The sequence below is a fragment of the Oncorhynchus clarkii genome, chromosome 17 (assembly GCF_045791955.1).
Source record: "Oncorhynchus clarkii lewisi isolate Uvic-CL-2024 chromosome 17, UVic_Ocla_1.0, whole genome shotgun sequence".
Classification (NCBI taxonomy): Eukaryota; Metazoa; Chordata; class Actinopteri; order Salmoniformes; family Salmonidae; genus Oncorhynchus; species Oncorhynchus clarkii.
Genome location: NC_092163.1, coordinates 11,391,129 through 11,408,628, shown reverse-complemented (window position 1 = coordinate 11,408,628; position 17,500 = coordinate 11,391,129). Strand labels below are relative to the sequence as shown.

The 17,500-nt window shown below is 45.2% G+C and overlaps 1 protein-coding gene across 1 annotated transcript in view; it reads right to left on the bottom strand.

Annotated features, from left to right (window-relative positions):
* Nucleotides 1–17,500, bottom strand: part of LOC139369571 (glutamate receptor ionotropic, NMDA 2B-like) — a 103,488-nt gene that overhangs the window by 55,767 nt on the left and 30,221 nt on the right. The window contains exons 2-4 of the mRNA XM_071108821.1: nucleotides 11,878–12,021; nucleotides 9,640–9,910; nucleotides 9,043–9,235 (exon numbers count right to left, since the gene is read on the bottom strand). Of these exons, the coding sequence (XP_070964922.1) occupies nucleotides 9,043–9,235; nucleotides 9,640–9,910; nucleotides 11,878–12,021 (608 nt within the window). The remainder of the gene's footprint in view (nucleotides 1–9,042; nucleotides 9,236–9,639; nucleotides 9,911–11,877; nucleotides 12,022–17,500) is intronic.

The window sequence follows — 17,500 nt, the reverse complement described above, 5'->3', positions numbered from 1 at the left end:
CACAAACACACCCTACAGAGCCCCAGGACAACAGCACAATTAGACCCAACCAAATCATGAGAAAACAAAAAGATAATTACTTGACACATTGGAAAGAATTAACAAAAAAACAGAGCAAACTAGAATGCTATTTGGCCCTAAACAGAGAGTACACAGCGGCAGAATACCTGACCACTGTGACTGACCCAAAATTAAGGAAAGCTTTGACTATGTACAGACTCAGTGAGCATAGCCTTGCTATTGAGAAAGGCCGCCGTAGGCAGACATGGCTCTCAAGAGAAGACAGGCTATGTGCTCACTGCCCACAAAATGAGGTGGAAACTGAGCTGCACTTCCTAACCTCCTGCCCAATGTATGACCATATTAGAGAGACATATTTCCCTCAGATTACACAGATCCACAAAGAATTCGAAAACAAATCCAATTTTGATAAACTCCCATATCTATTGGGTGAACTACCACAGTGTGCCATCACAGCAGCAAGATTTGTGACCTGTTGCCACGAGAAAAGGGCAACCAGTGAAGAACACACACCATTGTAAATACAACCCATATTTATGCTTATTTATTTTATCTTGTGTCCTTTAACCATTTGTACATTGTTAAAACACTGTATATATATATATAATATGACATTTGTAATGTCTTTACTGTTTTGAAACCTCTGTATGTGTAATGTTTACTGTTAATTTTTGTTGTTTTTCACTTTATATATTCACTTTGTATGTTGTCTACCTCACTTGCTTTGGCAATGTTAACACATGTTTCCCATGCCAATAAAGCCCTTGAATTGAATTGAATTGAATTGAGAGAGACAGAGAGAGAGAGCGAGAGAGAGAGAGAAAGAGCGAGAGAAAGAGAGAAAGAGACACAGAGACAGAGAGAGAGACAGAGAGAGAGAGAGAGAGAGAGAGAGAGAGAGAGAGACAGCGAGAGAGAGACAGGGAGAGAGAGACAGCGAGAGAGAGACAGAGAGAGAGAGACAGAGAGAGAGACAGAGAGAGAGACAGAGAGAGAGACAGAGAGAGAGACAGAGAGAGAGAGACAGAGAGAGAGACAGAGAGAGAGACAGAGAGAGAGACAGAGAGAGAGAGACAGAGAGAGAGACAGAGAGCGAGACAGAGAGAGAGAGACAGAGAGAGAGACAGAGAGAGAGACAGAGAGAGAGACAGAGAGAGAGGTAAAGTTATACTGCGACTAAGGAAATAAACACGTAGCCTATACAGTAACTCAGACAGACTGACAATATCTGATCAGTATCACACTCTGAAAGCGTCTCTGTGAAGCAGCCAAAACGTGTCTGCTTTAAAGTGAGCCCACAACTTGTTCACACGATCCGGTGGTGTGGAGAGTCGCGCTGTGAGAGTCTCCATCCCAAATAGCACAATCTTCCCATAGGCCTCTGGTCTAAAGTAGTGCACTATATAGAGAACAGAGTACCATTTGGGGCGCAGACAAAGGATTGACGGACAGACATGTCATTCCTGGGTAGCCGAGTGGATTTGGAGGAAGACTCTCTTGCCTACCAAACGGCATCCTATTCCCTACATGCAGTAGTGCACTACATTTGACCAGGGCTCTGGTCAGATGTCAAATGAATAGGGTGCCATTTGGGACACTTTGTGAGACGGGGCTTATCATATCCGCCCCGGACACCAACGGACTCTTCCTTCAGGTTGTATGGGGAGACACGACTCTCTCATGTTTTACAGGTTGGTATCTTCCTATCAAGGGGATAGAAATACTGTAGCTTCAGCTGGGTCGTGGTCAGTAGTAGGGCACGCAGTAGAGAAACGTTTTGCAACAGAACACAAACGTTTTCTTTATAGGAAATGTTTCAGAAGTACCTCCCCGTTTCACTCCATTATCTTCCTAATGAACACAACCCATAGTACCTGAAGCTATTTGTGAGGCTTCAAGAAACTGGCTAAGGTACTGAAAGACTCCACGCGGCTATTTGTCAACATGTCCACTTGAATGATGAACAACAGCACACAATGTGTTGACATGCAGCGTTATCAAGATGCGTCCCCTACTCGCGTATTAGATATTGTGAACAATGGCGTACTCTAAATGAATTGCCTCACACAAACAACATATTGTCAACATGCCAAGGTTATGGATCTGTGAGCATTGATCCGACAGACTGAGCATTTCAATAATTAAGGGACTGTGTGGACTACCGATTGGTTGTTCCAATGGCTCGTGGTATATGAATGAGTCATTAATAAGAGAGACACAGAGAGACATTAATTCATGTTTATATACCGTATGAATGATACTTCGCGTCTATATAGTAAATATGGACTAATTGTTTGGAGAAGGAGAGAGAGCAGAAAGGGGGAGAGAGAGAAGTTGTGAGAGACCGAGACAGAGAGAGGGAAACAGAAAGAGGTTATGAGAGAGGCAGAGAGAGAGGGAGACAGAGCGACAGAGAGAGAGCGAGAGACATATGTTTCCCATGCCAATAAAGCCCTTTGAATTGAACTGAATTGAGAAAGACAGAGAGAGAAACAAAGACAGAGTAGCCGTGTGTAGTAGAGTTGAAAGATAGGAGATAACTAGTCTGATAGGGAGAGTTTCAGGGAAGAGGAGGTGCTGGCGGCTGCCTTCCACACACACAATGCTTTCTAGAGGGAGAGAGAGGAGTGGAATGGAGGGCCTTCCGATTCAACTTCAGCTAATTGAAAGAGCTTTTTGGCAGGAATGGACTGCATCAGAGCAGAGGAGCGAACGGTGCTGATAATGAGAAGCAGAAAGAACGGGGGAGGAAACGAGAGTGAATGAGAGAGAAAGAGAGATTGCAAAATGGGAACGAGGTAGAGGAAACGGACAAAGAGAGAGACTGAAAAGGTGATAAAGGGTAACATAGAGTGAAAATTAAAAAGGAAAGATAGAAACCACAAAAGCGAAACCACAAAAGCGAGAGACAGAAAGATAGGGATGGGTTCTCTCATCCAGTTCTATAGGGTTCTGTCAAAAGGAGAGGACATTTGAACTCAATAGCCCAAAAGCACAATGAAATAGTCCACTAAATACATCTCTACCCCAATAAAAAAGACAATGATATATTAGCCAACAAAATTATGTATTCTCTCATTCTTTACCTCCACTCAGCCCTGAGATGAAGAGATGAGATTGGTTGGTTAGGGTGGAAACACCACAGCCGCCCTCAATGGCAGGGTCCCAGGTGTGTGTATGTGTGTGTGTGTGTGTGTGTGGCAGCCATTTAGAGCGTCTATGATGAAGTCTTTGCCTGAATCAGCCTGAGGTAAAACCACTTTATCGGTGAAATAGGATGAGAAAAACATGCCAGACGTACTACACGCATGAGAGACCTGCAGGAGTGTTAGACCACCGTGGGCACCACATACTTTACAGTAGAGTGTGGTACAGAGATGTGTGTGTTGTGTTTTGTGTGTTGTGTGTTCGTGCGCGCGCGCGTGTGTGTCTGTGTGTGTGTGTGTGTGTGTGTGTGTGTGTGTAGAGCACAGGAATAGAAACACAATATCTAGATACTAAGGTTGTCACGCCTGCTCCCGCTCCCCCTCCCTGGTGCTCGAGGGCACCAGGCTACCCTTCTTTACACGCACCAGTCACCATCATTACGCGCAGCAGCGCTCATTGGACTCACCTGGACTCTTTCACGTTGTTGATTACCCCCTGTATATCTGTCTGTTCCTCGGTGGTGTTCCCTGTGTCTGCATTCATTGTTGTTATGTGTTCCTGTCCAGACGCTGTTCCTGTTCTGTTTCATGTCCGTCAGTTACTAAACCTTCACTCCCTGTACCTGCTTCTCATCTCCTGCGTCGATCCTTACAGAACGTGGACACCATTACAAGAAGCATCAGGGAGTTTTTTAGGGTTGGATTTTGTTGGTGACGTTGGACCTGGGGGCCGTCGCCGATGGAACCTGGGGATGCCTCGGCCGGCTCATGAGTTTTCTTGTTTTGTTGGTGACGTCAGGCTTGGATTCCACCGCTGATGGAAGCAGGGGTGCCTAAGCTGGCTCTTCGGGCTGTCACGCCCAAGCTGGCTCGAGAGGTTTCCTTGCCACGGTTGGCTTGGCAGGTTCCCATCCCACATCATGCTTCAGCTGGCCCATAGGGCTTCTACACCGCAGCGGGATTGTCAGGCTGTTACGCCTCAGCCGGCCCATCCAGCTCGCCCGGGTGGGACGCTGGCGCCCCTAGAGAGGGGGGGGGGGGTTCTATCACGCCTGCTCCCGCTCCCCCTCCCTGGTGCTCGAGGGCGCCAGGCTACCCTTCTTTACATGCACCAGTCACCATCATTACGCGCAGCAGCGCTTATTGGACTCACCTGGACTCCCTCACTTTGTTGATTGCCCCTGCATATACGTCTGCTCCTCTGTGTTGTTCCCTGTAGTAGCATTGTTTGTCGCGTTGTGTTTATGTCCAGATGGTGTTCTTGTTCAATTGCTTGTCTGTCTATATTAAACCTTCACTCCCTATTCCTGCTTCTCATCTCCTGCGTCGATCCTCACAAAGCTCACTTGAAAGGATGTAATATGTTATACTGAGTGACCGACGGAAAGGAAACATACAGTTATGACTATAACTACTGTTCCCTGAAGGAGGGACGAGGTATAACATACTATGGAGAGTCAATGACCAGTCATATTCACCTGAAGAACTGAAATCACACCCAAAGAGCCAATCACACCCAGGGCTCGCATTAATTTACTCAATTCAGTACTGCTCTTCAGCAAGCCCAAACCCCTAGACAGCGTGGGGGCAAAATACGTTATGCCTAGTTCCCTCCTTCAGGGAACAGTAGTTATATTCATAACTGCACGTTTATTTTCAGTCGGTCACTTGGTATAACATACTATGTGGACATACAATCACACCCGAAGCCGGCTAAGAGTGTACCAAACTAGGAGGCCCACGGTAGACCAAGCACAACACAGGTTCCACCGGCTCCAAAAAGGGGTTTTAGAAGCCACCTTTTCCCGAATACTTACCCGAGAAGCCTGAACTGTCAGAGCCTCATGAGGCCTGAGATGTCAGAGCCCCATGAGGCCTGAGATGTCAGAGCCCCATATAGATCAAATCAAGATCAAATCAAATTGTATTAGTCACATGCACCAAATACAACAAGTGTAGACCTTACAGTGAAATGCTTACTTACGAGCCCCTAAACTACATAAAGGACACGAGTGGGATTACCCATATGGTTGATGAGAATCTCCATATTGCAAATGTACGGTCCCTTACAACACGTCCGTGAGTGTTATTAAAATAGGCTGATGACCTCAGGTCGTGCCCCAGGGCTCGGTCTTCCGGAAAGTCATCGAATAAAGTCTCTCGGACATTTCGTTTCCGTTTTAGAACATTTTACATTTTTGGCCATTTTTCCGCTGTACTGGAAAATTTCACCAGATAGCGACTGGCTGCTTATTGCAAATGAACAAAACATCACCAAATGGACATGGGCATTTCTCCTAAAAGGAAAAGACTTCGAAGATGAAACTTGGTGAGCACAGGTTTGGCCAAATGGGCTTTTAGCCCAGAAACAAGATAACGTTGAGGCCTCAATGCTTTTTGAGTTGAGGCCCATTTTCTGGGATTAAAGTTCAAAAACGGTAATCCAGAGCTAATTTGACCACTTCACATCAAAGTACAAAAACCTATACGTGTAAGGAAAAAAAGAACCAGCCATTTATCTATCGTAATTTATGAGAAATAATTCAATGTCTGTTTGGTGATGGTTAAAGATTTTTTTTTTTTTTCAAAGAAGTTATAGATCCAGTTGCAATGTGTTCAGACGAATCCGTTAAGGCAGGTTTCAGAGCTCTACATGAATTCTGTGATCCCCCCCCCGGAAAGTAGATCCACACGCACGTTGAGAATTCTGGGAAGATATGTTTCCCTGAGCAACAGGAAACGGGCCAGGTTTGTGTTTGAGCCAATCAGTTGTGTTGTGACAAGGTAGGGGTGGTACACAGAAGATAGCCATGTACAGTAAAATACCAAGTCCATATTATGGCAAGAACAGCTCAAAAGAGCAAAGAGAAATGACAGTCCATCATTGCTTTAAGAGATGATTGTCAGTCAATGTGGAAAACTTCACAAAATTTTTAAGTTTCTTCAAGTGCAGTCGCAAAAACCATCAAGTGCTATGATGAAACTGGCTCTCATTAAGACCGCTACAGGAAAGGAAAACCAAGAGTTACCTCTGCTGCAGAGACAAGTTCATTACAGTTAACAGTCTCAGAAATTGCAGCCCAAATAAATGCTTCACCGAGTTCAAGTAACAGACACATCTCAACATCAACTGTTCAGATGAGTTGGTGTGAATCAGGCCTTTATGATCGAATTTCTGCAAAGAAACCACAACTAAAGGACAACAACAATAAGAAGAGACTTGCTTGGGCCAAAAAAACATGAGCAATGGACATTAGCCTGGTGGAAATCTGTCCTTAGGACTGAAATTTTATGATTTTGGTTCCAACCGCTGTGTCTTCATGAGACGCAGAGTAGGTGAACGGATGAACTCCGCATGTATGGTTCCCACCGTGAAGCATGGAGGAGGAGGAGGTGTGATGGTGGTGCTTTGATGGTGACACTGTCTGCGAATTATTTAGAATTCAAGGCACTCTTAACCAGCATGGCTACCACAGCATTCCACAGCGATACGCCATCCCATCTGGTTTGCACTTAGTGGGACTATCATTTGTTTTCAACAGGACAATGACCCAACACACCTCAAGGCTGTGTAAGGGGTATTTGACCAAGAAGAAGAGTGATAGAGTGCTGCATCAGATGACCAGGCCTCCACAATCACCCGACCTCAACCCAATTGAGATGGTTTGGGGTGAGTTGGACCACAGAGTGAAGGAAAAGCAGCCTACAAGTGCTCAGCACATGTGGGAACTCCTTCAAGACTGTTGGAAAAGCATTCCAGGTGAAGATGGTTGAGAGATGCCAAGAGTGTACGAAGTTGTCATCAAGGCAAAGGGTGGCAACTTTGAACAATCTAAAATATTTAATATATTTTGATTTCTTTAACACTTTTTTTGGTCACTGCATGATTCGATGTGTTATTTCATAGTTTTGATGTCTTTGTTGTTATATACAATGTAGAAAATAGTAAAAAAAAATAAAGAAGAACCCTTGAATGAGTAAGTGTGTCCAAACTTTTGACTGGTACTGTATGCGTAAGAGAAAATTACACACTTCCCCCCCTCCCCCACATGTACACACATACACACTTCTTCTCATCCCACACCTCTCCCCTCTCTCTGCCTCCCTAGCCATACACACCAATAAGCCCCATAGCAGCTCATCATCCAAAACTACTTCCAGCACATTTTCTCATTACACAAGACCTCCTGTTCTGTCCTCTCCTCAGTGGCATGGAGGGAGTCACACGAGAGAACCCTCCAGTCAGAGGCTATATCCCCATGAGGTCAACCTGCCCCCCAAAACAAGCAGAGAATGTGATGCACAGGCACGCACGCGCTCACATGCACACACAGACAGACACAGACATACACACAGACATAGACACAACACCACACTTCCTCCCCAAACAGAGAGTGTGAGTCACTGAGCCCCCCCTGCTGTAGTCCATCACTGTCTGACAGCATGGCATGCAAATCTAGCATTACACTATCTATCCTCCGGTGGCATGGATCCACCACGTTCCCGAGTCACGCACATAGGGCCTACAGGGCATAATGTCTGTTACTGGGGGGTTGGGGGGGTTGAGGGGGTGGTGGGGGCAGGTTTTCCAGGAGTTAGGGGAGGCATTAGGGTCACCATCACCTCTCAATCTGTACCTCCGCTCAGCCCTGAGATGAAGGGATGAGGTTGGTTGGTTAGGGTAGAAACACCCCAGGGTCATAGGTGTGTGTGTGTGTGTGTGTGTGTGTGTGTGTGTGTGTGTGTGTGTGTGTGTGTGTGTGTGTGTGTGTGTGTGTGTGTGTGTGTGTGTGTGTGTGTGTGTGTGTGTGTGTGTGTGTGTGTGTGTGTGTGTGTGTGTGTGTATTTTGACAAGGGTCCCAGGTGTACTCCAGGAGGAAGATTGAATGCCAGGCCCTAACTACCAACTCTGGGTCTCAGTGACAGAGAAGGAACTCCGTTGGGGATTGAAATATTCATGGGTTTGTGTTATTTTATTCCTGTTGTTTGGAAGTTGCGTTGAGGGACGTGTGTACGCATAACTGCATCTGATAAGAAAACAAATAAACATCCCAAAAATGTTATACTCCACCCAGGTTGCTTATCTCTCTCTCACTCACTCACTCACTCACTCACTCACTCACTCACTCTCACTCTCACACACACACACACACACACACACACACACACACACACACACACACACACACACACACACACACACACACACACACACACACACACACACACACACACCTCCTAACCTCCTACTGTTCTTTGGACCTCTTTTAATTTAATCCGTTTGTCCCCAAGCATTCAATTAGTCACAGAATCTATGAACAATGCAGGCACTAAAAGCAAAGCCCTATGAAGTTAAATGGAGATTAATTATTCATGTACTGAGTGTACTGTAATGTTCTGTACTGTAATGCGTCAGATAACAAAACAAGTAAATGAAGAAAGAAAAATATGTTTTCTTTCATGATTATTGTGGTTAATGGTAAGATAAGACGAAGGCTGTTGTAAAAGACTGTACATATCCACCTCTTCAGGTTCTGCTGGGATGACTAAACAGAGGACAATGTTCCTCAAAGGTCTGTGTGTGTGTGTGTGTGCGAGTTTGTGTATGTGTGTGAGAGTGTGTACGTGCATGGGTATTGTATGTGTGTCTAGGTGTGTGTGTACTATACGGAAAAGGCTATACGGACACTCCAGACAGAAAAACGGATATTTCATTTCAGAATTGGCTAACATTTGGTTAGGGTCAGGGTTAAGGGTTTGGTTAAGGTAAGTGTCCGTTTTAGATGATGGTTAGTCGTTTTGCAGGTCAGCAGCGCCCTTATAGTCTCTACCATACTACACTCTATGTTTCTACCCCCACATCTAGGGCACTCACTTGAGCACTTCATTGGAGTTGCTTTGTTTGGAGCCCTTCTTGTTAGGGGTCTCGTTGCAGCCTGACTTGAGCAGCGTGTGTTGCCCCCGGTCCAGCATCATGGTGGAGGTCGCCATGGCGATGACAGCCACTGCATCCCGCACCCGAGCCTCCAAACTGTAGTCCCATTCATCATACGACACCGAAATAAGCCCTGAGAGAAGGAGAGAGAGAGAGAGAGAGAGAGAGAGAGAGAGAGAGAGAGGGAACAGGAGAGAGGGAAAAAGAGAAGAAAATTGGGGGGTAGGGGAAGATGTGAAAGGATGAGGGGTGAAAAGGTGGGAGGTGGAGAGAGAGGTTAAGAGAGCCATCTCAAATAACAGAGGTGTCACATGAATTAAAAACTTGTTTGTAATCCCAAAATCCAACACCCTTTACAGCTGAGCTCACCCAGAGTGGGATGAAGTTTCCCAGAGATGCTGATCTAAGATCAGTTTTGTATTTTCCGTTTTTAAAAGGTTTAAAAGCTGGGGGGAATAAACTGCTCCTAGATCAGTATGCACCTTAACCTTTTACCCTTCTCCTGACCCCCATTCTAACCCCATCCAGTAAAACTACCTGTGGGAAACACGGCGGGGACATTATCGGCGTCGCCGGCCACTAGCGACGGTACGATCCAGGTGTACCCGTATCCCGTCAGTCCCACAGAGTTTGCCACCTCAAAGATGGTGTAGGCCTCCTCCTTGGTGCAGTAAAGCAGGTAGACAGGGCTCTGCAGCTTCTTCATCTGGTTCTGGATCTTAGCGTCTCCGTCATCCACAGACATGTCCAACAGGAGGACTTCTTCTAGCTCCCAGCCCACAAAACTGTTCTCTATGGTGCTCCGGATCTATGGTGGGGGAGAGGGAAAGAGGGGTGGGGGAGAGGAGAGAGGGAGGAGAAGGAAGAAGAGAGGAGGAGGTAGAAGAGTGAGGGAGGATGAGGAACAGAAGAGGAGGGAGGGAGGGAGGGAGGGAGGGAGGGAGGGAGGGAGGGAGGGAGGGAGGGAGGGAGGGAGGGAGGGAGGAAAGAAAAGTATTGACGTTCTGTTCCAATATCCACACAAGAAACACCACTTGAAAAGTAAACAGTTTGTTTGTCTGTCTGGCAGTCTTCTGGCTCCTCTCTTGGGTTTAGCTGTGCAGGTGTAGTAGTGTGCCAGTTCAGAGTTGTACTTGAGCTTTAAGGTTTGGCGTGGGGCATCTCTCATAGGGGTTTCATAGGAACAACAGGTTGGGTGTGGGGCATCTCTCATAGGGGTTTCATAGGAACAACAGGTGAAGGGGCGGGGCATCTCTCATAGGGGTTTCATAGGAACAACAGGTTGGGTGTGGGGCATCTCTCATAGGGGTTTCATAGGAACAACAGGTTGGGTGTGGGGCATCTCTCATAGGGGTTTCATAGGAACAACGATGAATAAGATATAGAAACAGGAGAAAATGGATGCCATTTTTAAAATACTTTGCTTGGAGTGCCAGATGTGAAGGGGTTGAACATGAGACTTTTCTTTTAGTTCATTGCAACAGGCAAGCTCAGCCAAAGTACACTACATGACCAAAAGTATGTGGACATCCGCTCGTCGAACATCTCATTCCAAAATCATGGGCATTAATATGGAGTTGCTCCCCCCTTTGCTGCTATAACAGCCTCCACTCTGCTAGGAAGGCTTTCCACTAGATATTGGAACATTGCTGCAGGGACTTGCTTCCATTCTGGCACAAGAGCATTAATGAGGTCGGCCACTGATGTTGGGCGATTAAGCCTTGCTCGCAGTCGGTGTTCCAATTCATTCCAAAGGTTTTTGGTGGGGTTGAGGTCAGGGCTCTGCGCAGGCCAGTCAAGTTCTTCCACACCGATCTCGAAAATACATTTCTGTATGGATCTCGCTTTGTGCACAGGCCATTGTCATGCTGAAACTGGAAAGCGCAGTCCCCAAACTGTTGCCACAAATTTGGAAGCACAGAATCGTCTAGACTGTCATTGAATGCTGTAGCGTTAAGATTTCTCTTCACTGGAACTAAGGAGCCCAAAACATGAAAAACAGCCCCAGAACATTATTCCTCCTCCACCAAACTTTACAGTTGGCATTATACATTCAGGCAGGTATCCTGGCACCGGTCACATCTCCTGGCATCTGCCAAATCCAGATTCATCCGTCGGACTGCCAGATGGTGAAGCGTGATTCATCACTGCAGAGAAAGCGTTTCCACTGCTCCAGAGTCCAATGGCGGCGAGCTTTACACCACCCCAGCCGATGCTTGGCATTGCACATAGTGATCTTAGGCTTGTGTGCGGCTGCTCGGCCATGGAAACTAATTTCATGAAGCTCCCGACGAACACTTCTTGTGCTGACGTTGCTTCCAGAGGCATTTTGGAACTCAGTAGTGAGTGTTGCGGAGGACAGACGATTTTTACGCGCTACTCGCTTCAGCTCTCGCCGGTCCCATTCTGTGAGCTTGTGTGGCCTACCACTTCGCAGCTGAGCCGTTGTTGCTCCTAGACTTTTCCACATCACAATAACAGCACTAGCAGGGCAGAAATTTGATGAACTGACTTGTTGGAAAGGTGGCATCCTATGACAGTGCGATGTTAAAAGTCACTGAGCTCTTCAGTAAAGCCATTCTACTGCCAATGTTTGTCAATGTTTGTCAATGGAGATTGGAATGATGTGTGCTCTATGTTATACACCTGTCAGTATTGGGTGTGGCTGAAATCGTCAAATCCACAAATTTGTAGGGGTGTCCACATACTTTTGTATACATAGTGTATTTCAACTGATTTCCAATAGTGATTGAACCCAGGTCTGGTCTGCCTCACTTTGTTGACAAAGTCCTGGTATCCGGGGTAGTAGGTGGTGACGATGGAGAAGATGTACCAGTCGTATTCCTCCATGATCTTCAGCATGATGGAGGCCTGCTGCTCTATGGACGGGCCAAACTGGAAAAACATGGAGTGGTCGTCCTGCAAACACGGGGAAGAGAGAGAAGAGCGAGAGGGAAGACAGAAGAACGGGACGTCAGGTCAACAGTCAAACGGAAATGAGATGTAAAGGAGGATAGTACACGTACAGCACATGGGGCGGTCACACACACAAACAACATCTGGAGACTCAAGGGAGGTCCAGGGGGCGATGTTGTTCAGTCACCCATGAGGACATGATGGTTGAGATGCATTATTTATGGAACTAAGGGACATCAGAGGAACTGTATGAAAAGCTCACGCCCAGCATCAGCTGAACGTCAGGGGTCTATTTGTGTCCATGAGTTTGTCAGTGGGGGAGTGTGTGTACGATTACTAGTGAGTGAGTGTGAGCGAGATTGTGAGTGTGCGTGTGTGTGTGTGTGTCCTCACAAGGATAGTAAAACAAGGAAAATTCTGATAAGTGGGGACATCTCACCGGTCACCACAAGGAAAAAGGCTATTTTAGGTTTAGGGGTTTGGTTTACGGTTAGGGTTAGGGTTACAATTAGGATCAGGGTTAGAATTAGGGTTAGTGGTTAGGGTTTAAGGTTAGGTTTAGGGGTTAGGGAAAATAGGATTTTGAATGGGAATCAATTGTTTGGTCCCCACAAGGATAGTAAAACAAACCTGCCTGAGTGTGTGTGTGTGTGTGTGTGTGTGTGTGTGTGTGTGTGTGTGTGTGTGTGTGTGTGTGTGTGTGTGTGTGCGTGCACGCGTGTGTGTGTGTGTGTGATGTCTGCATGAATCTGCTCATATGTACAGTGGGGTTTGAAATGATTGACACAAAGATAAGAAAATATTACTGTATAAAATAAATAATTCAAATACTGAGCTATACTGTATGCTACACAAATGGAAAAGTATATTATTTTATACTAATACATTTGCTCAGCGAAATAGATGCAGTTTTTTTTCTCAAAAAGGCAGGGGTCTTGGAAGGGATCTTAGACCACATTGGAAGGGATCTTAGACCATTTCTCTTCCAGGAAGACAATAATACCAAGCATACATAAAATTCCACAAATAAAATGGTTAACTGGCCACATAATCAACTTTTTGCAATAGTTATGTCAGTTTCCAGACTTGAAACCAATTGAAAACATGTGGTTTGATTTGAGGAGGACAATCCCATAAAACACAGACGAAGGATATCAAGGATCTGGAAGGATTCTGTATGGATCCCTCCCAATGTGTTCTCCAACTCATAAAACATTTTAGAAAAAGGCTCAGTTACGTTATCCTCCCAAGGTGAGGTATTTGAAGGTTTTGAAAACAGGGTTGTCAATCATTTTTAACCCTACTTTTTTGAGACAAAAAAATGATTACTTGTTGAACAAAATCTCTTTCTCTGAGCAACTGTATAAGTATAAAATAATGTTTTTTTTAGCATACAATACAGCACAGTATTTTAATTATTCATTTTTTATAGTAATTTTTTCTAATCTTAATCAAGGGTGTAACGTTGGACCCCACCGTATGTGTACACAGTGATTGAGTGAGTGAGTGAGTGAGTGAGTGAGTGAGTGAGTGAGTGAGTGAGCGATACCGTTAGTTTGTGAATGAATATGTGTGACGTCCATACTATATCTGCATGTTCTCGTGTGCAAGCAAGCATGGCCTGCCTATGTGACAGCTCTGTATGTGACTCTGTGTGTATGGGCCTGTCCATAGGTTGTGGCTCCATGTTACTCATGCAGCAGGCTGTGCTGAACTCTCCCTGGCTCAGGTCTACTCGCTCCACTCCACATCAAAGCCCACTTCCCCCCCCTGTTACATCTCCCATCTCCCCCACAGGGACAGATATGGCTTGATCCGTTACCTAGCTTCTGCTTTGATGAGGTAATCACATTCCATGTCAATGGGGGACGGAAGTGTGGAAGTAGAATAGGGGAGGTTGGGGGATTAATCCTGAAGCGTTGACAGTCAGGAGACACTTCACTTGAAATAACCGTGTTAAAATAATATGCTTGTGCACAAACGCATCACAGGCGCACCCTTAAACTGTAAGCTTTCTATTGAAACCCGTTGCTATTTTGACTACGTTCCATATGTTCTGAGGGTCATATACATTTCTAAGGTGAGTGTTTATGTATGTATGCTGTGTTTGTCCCTTCCCATAACTTCCTGTCAATCAACCGCAAATCCACGGCAGCCATTGACTCCTCTTGATCCTCCACGTTTCTCAATCTATCCTGAGCCCTAATCTCTCCTCTTAACACCTTTACACACTTCTCTCTCTATTCTCTCTCTGTCCTACATTATTCATCACTGTGCGGATACAGATGTAATTTAATTTGAAGACTTCTTTCCGCTCTTTTCCTCGGTCATTCTATTCTCTCTTTTCATTCTCTTTCTCTCTTTTCTCTCTCTCTTTCTCTCTTTTCTCTCTCTCTTTCTCAAATGTCATTCACTTGGATCAGCAGACACCTATTCCATTATTCATAGAATAACAGCTAATCATTCTAATGTTCTCTTTAATATCCTCATCAATTCACTTGTTTTTTTTTTCTCCTAATGGAATTACTGTCTGTCAGTGTTTTTTTTTTTTACTCTTCGTGTTTATCTTCTTCACACCAAGTCCTAAAGCTCAATTAGCTCATGTCTGCGAGGTGCCAACCAGTGTCCTGCAGGGCCAGCAGGGTCAAACTCGTCTCGTTCCTGATCAGCGACCAAGTTGCATGTCCTGTCCACTCACATCAGTGTTCACTAGCCCAACTAACTGTGATGTGATGCCCAACACTTGTATGGGCCCTGGTTATAAGTGGTGCACAAAATAGGATAGAGGGTGCCATTATGGATGGAACCTATGAGTGATGTGAGAGATGCTCAACGGATGAATGAATAAAAGAGAGCAGAGAAAGGACATTTTTCTTCGAGATGGAAAAATACCTATTATTGTAACTCTCTGAAGAGTATTGTTTGAATTTTGACATGCTTTTGTCGGCATTGTGCTATGTGAGTTTGATTGTTCAGCGCGAAATCACGCGAGTCGACGCGTACATATTATGTGTTGTAGTGGCACCACTTCTGCTGCTACACAGCTGCATGTTGCAGACATTAGCTAAAGGAGGCTAGTAAAGTACAGTAGCTTAAATGACTCACTATCACTATCATCATTATCCCGTTGGTCATAAAGATGACAGCAACCAGCCTCAGTAGATATACAACACTGTAACCTATTGCATCTCCTTGAGGATTTGTAACGTACTGTACTGGGATGAAGCATAACATGTGAGTAACCCGTCTTTAACATAGTGACTCTAACACCTCACATCAACCACTCTGCAACACATGTATGAATATATGCAGAGTCTAGTATACAGAAAAGTGCTTCCATCGCTTCCTTCTTTACATTATGTCACCCGTTTCTATAAGATGTGCTGGGATGGGGAGCAGTGTTGAGGGCGGCTATTATTTAAACCTATTGAGACTCTGAAGTGTTGTGAGCTTGATTTATATCAGATCGTCACGGTGGCTTCGCCTGGCGTCGTCGGCGGAGCTAGCTGCTTCCTCTGCTGCGTCAATGTGTGCTGTGGTGTGTGTGTGTGTGTGTGTGTGTGCGTGTGTGTGTGTGTGTGTGTGTGTGTGTGTGTGTGTGTGTGTGTGTGTGTGTGTGTGTGTGTGTGTGTGTGTGTGTGTGTGTGTGTGAGCAGTCTAAAGCGGGTCTGAAAGGATTTGGCAACTCATCTCCATGTCATGCCAATGAAAGCCTGTCTCCAATTAGATTTGCAGGGAGAGAACGACATATCAGCCCTCCGCTTAACAAGCCCTGGTGGGAGAGGATTGAGAGAGAGAGAGAGAGAGATAGGGGTGATGGGAGAGAGAGAGAGAGGGGGTGGCAGTTGGGGCTGAGCGAGAGATAGAGAGGAGTCTCAATTGAGAAAACAGGAAAAACCTAAGAACTCCCAGAGAGAGAGAGTAAGAACAAGAGAAGGATTCACAAACACACACATTCACACATTGAAGTAGCAGCTGCGTTATCGTAGACACATCCTTTCCTTCCTCTCCTTCAAACACTCCGTTTTTCCACTTCACTCCCCTCTTTCAATCCACCTTTTATCCTCTCCCCCCTTCCAACTATCTTTCCTCTATCTGTCTTTCCTCCATCTATCTATCTTCCCTCTGTCTTTCCTCCATCTATCTATCTTCCCTGTCTTTCCTCCATCTATCTATCTTCCCTCTGTCTTTCCTCCATCTATCTATCTTTCCTCCATCTATCTATCTTCCCTCTGTCTTTCCTCTGTCTTTCCTCCATCTATCTATCTTCCCTCTGTCTTTCCTCCATCTATCTATCTTCCCTCTGTCTTCCCTCTGTCTTTCCTCCATCTATCTATCTTTCCTCTGTCTTTCCTCTGTCTTTCCTCCATCTATCTATCTTTCCTCTGTATTTCCTCCATCTATCTATCTTTCCTCTGTCTTTCCTCCATCTACCTACAGTGCCTTGCTAAAGTATTTGGCCCCCTTGAACTTTGCGACCTTTTGCCACATTTCAGGCTTCAAACATAAAGATATAAAACTGTATTTTTTTGTGAAGAATCAACAACAAGTGGGACACAATCATGAAGTGGAACGACATTTATTGGATATTTCAAACTTTTTTAACATATCAAAAACTGAAAAATTGGGCGTGCAAAATTATTCAGCCCCCTTAAGTTAATACTTTGTAGCGCCACCTTTTGCTGCGATTACAGCTGTAAGTCGCTTGGGGTATGTCTCTATCAGTTTTGCACATCGAGAGACTGACATTTTTTCCCATTCCTCCTTGCAAAACAGCTCGAGCTCAGTGAGGTTGGATGGAGAGCATTTGCGAACAGCAGTTTTCAGTTCTTTCCACAGATTCTCGATTGGATTCAGGTCTGGACTTTGACTTGGCCATTCTAACACCTGGATATGTTTATTTTTGAACCATTCCATTGTAGATTTTGCTTTATGTTTTGGATCATTGTCTTGTTGGAAGACAAATCTCCGTCCCAGTCTCAGGTCTTTTGCAGACTCCATCAGGTTTTCTTCCAGAATGGTCCTGTATTTGGCTCCATCCATCTTCCCATCAATTTTAACCATCTTCCCTGTCCCTGCTGAAGAAAAGCAGGCCCAAACCATGATGCTGCCACCACCATGTTTGACAGTGGGGATGGTGTGTTCAGGGTGATGAGCTGTGTTGCTTTTACGCCAAACATAACGTTTTGCATTGTTGCCAAAAAGTTCAATTTTGGTTTCACCTGACCAGAGCACCTTCTTCCACATGTTTGGTGTGTCTCCCAGGTGGCTTGTGGCAAACTTTAAACAACACTTTTTATGGATATCTTTAAGAAATGGCTTTCTTCTTGCCACTCTTCCATAAAGGCCAGATTTGTGTAATATACGACTGATTGTTGTCCTATGGACAGAGTCTCCCACCGCTGTAGATCTCTGCAGTTCATCCAGAGTGATCATGGGCCTCTTGGCTGCATCTCTGATCAGTCTTCTCCTTGTATGAGCT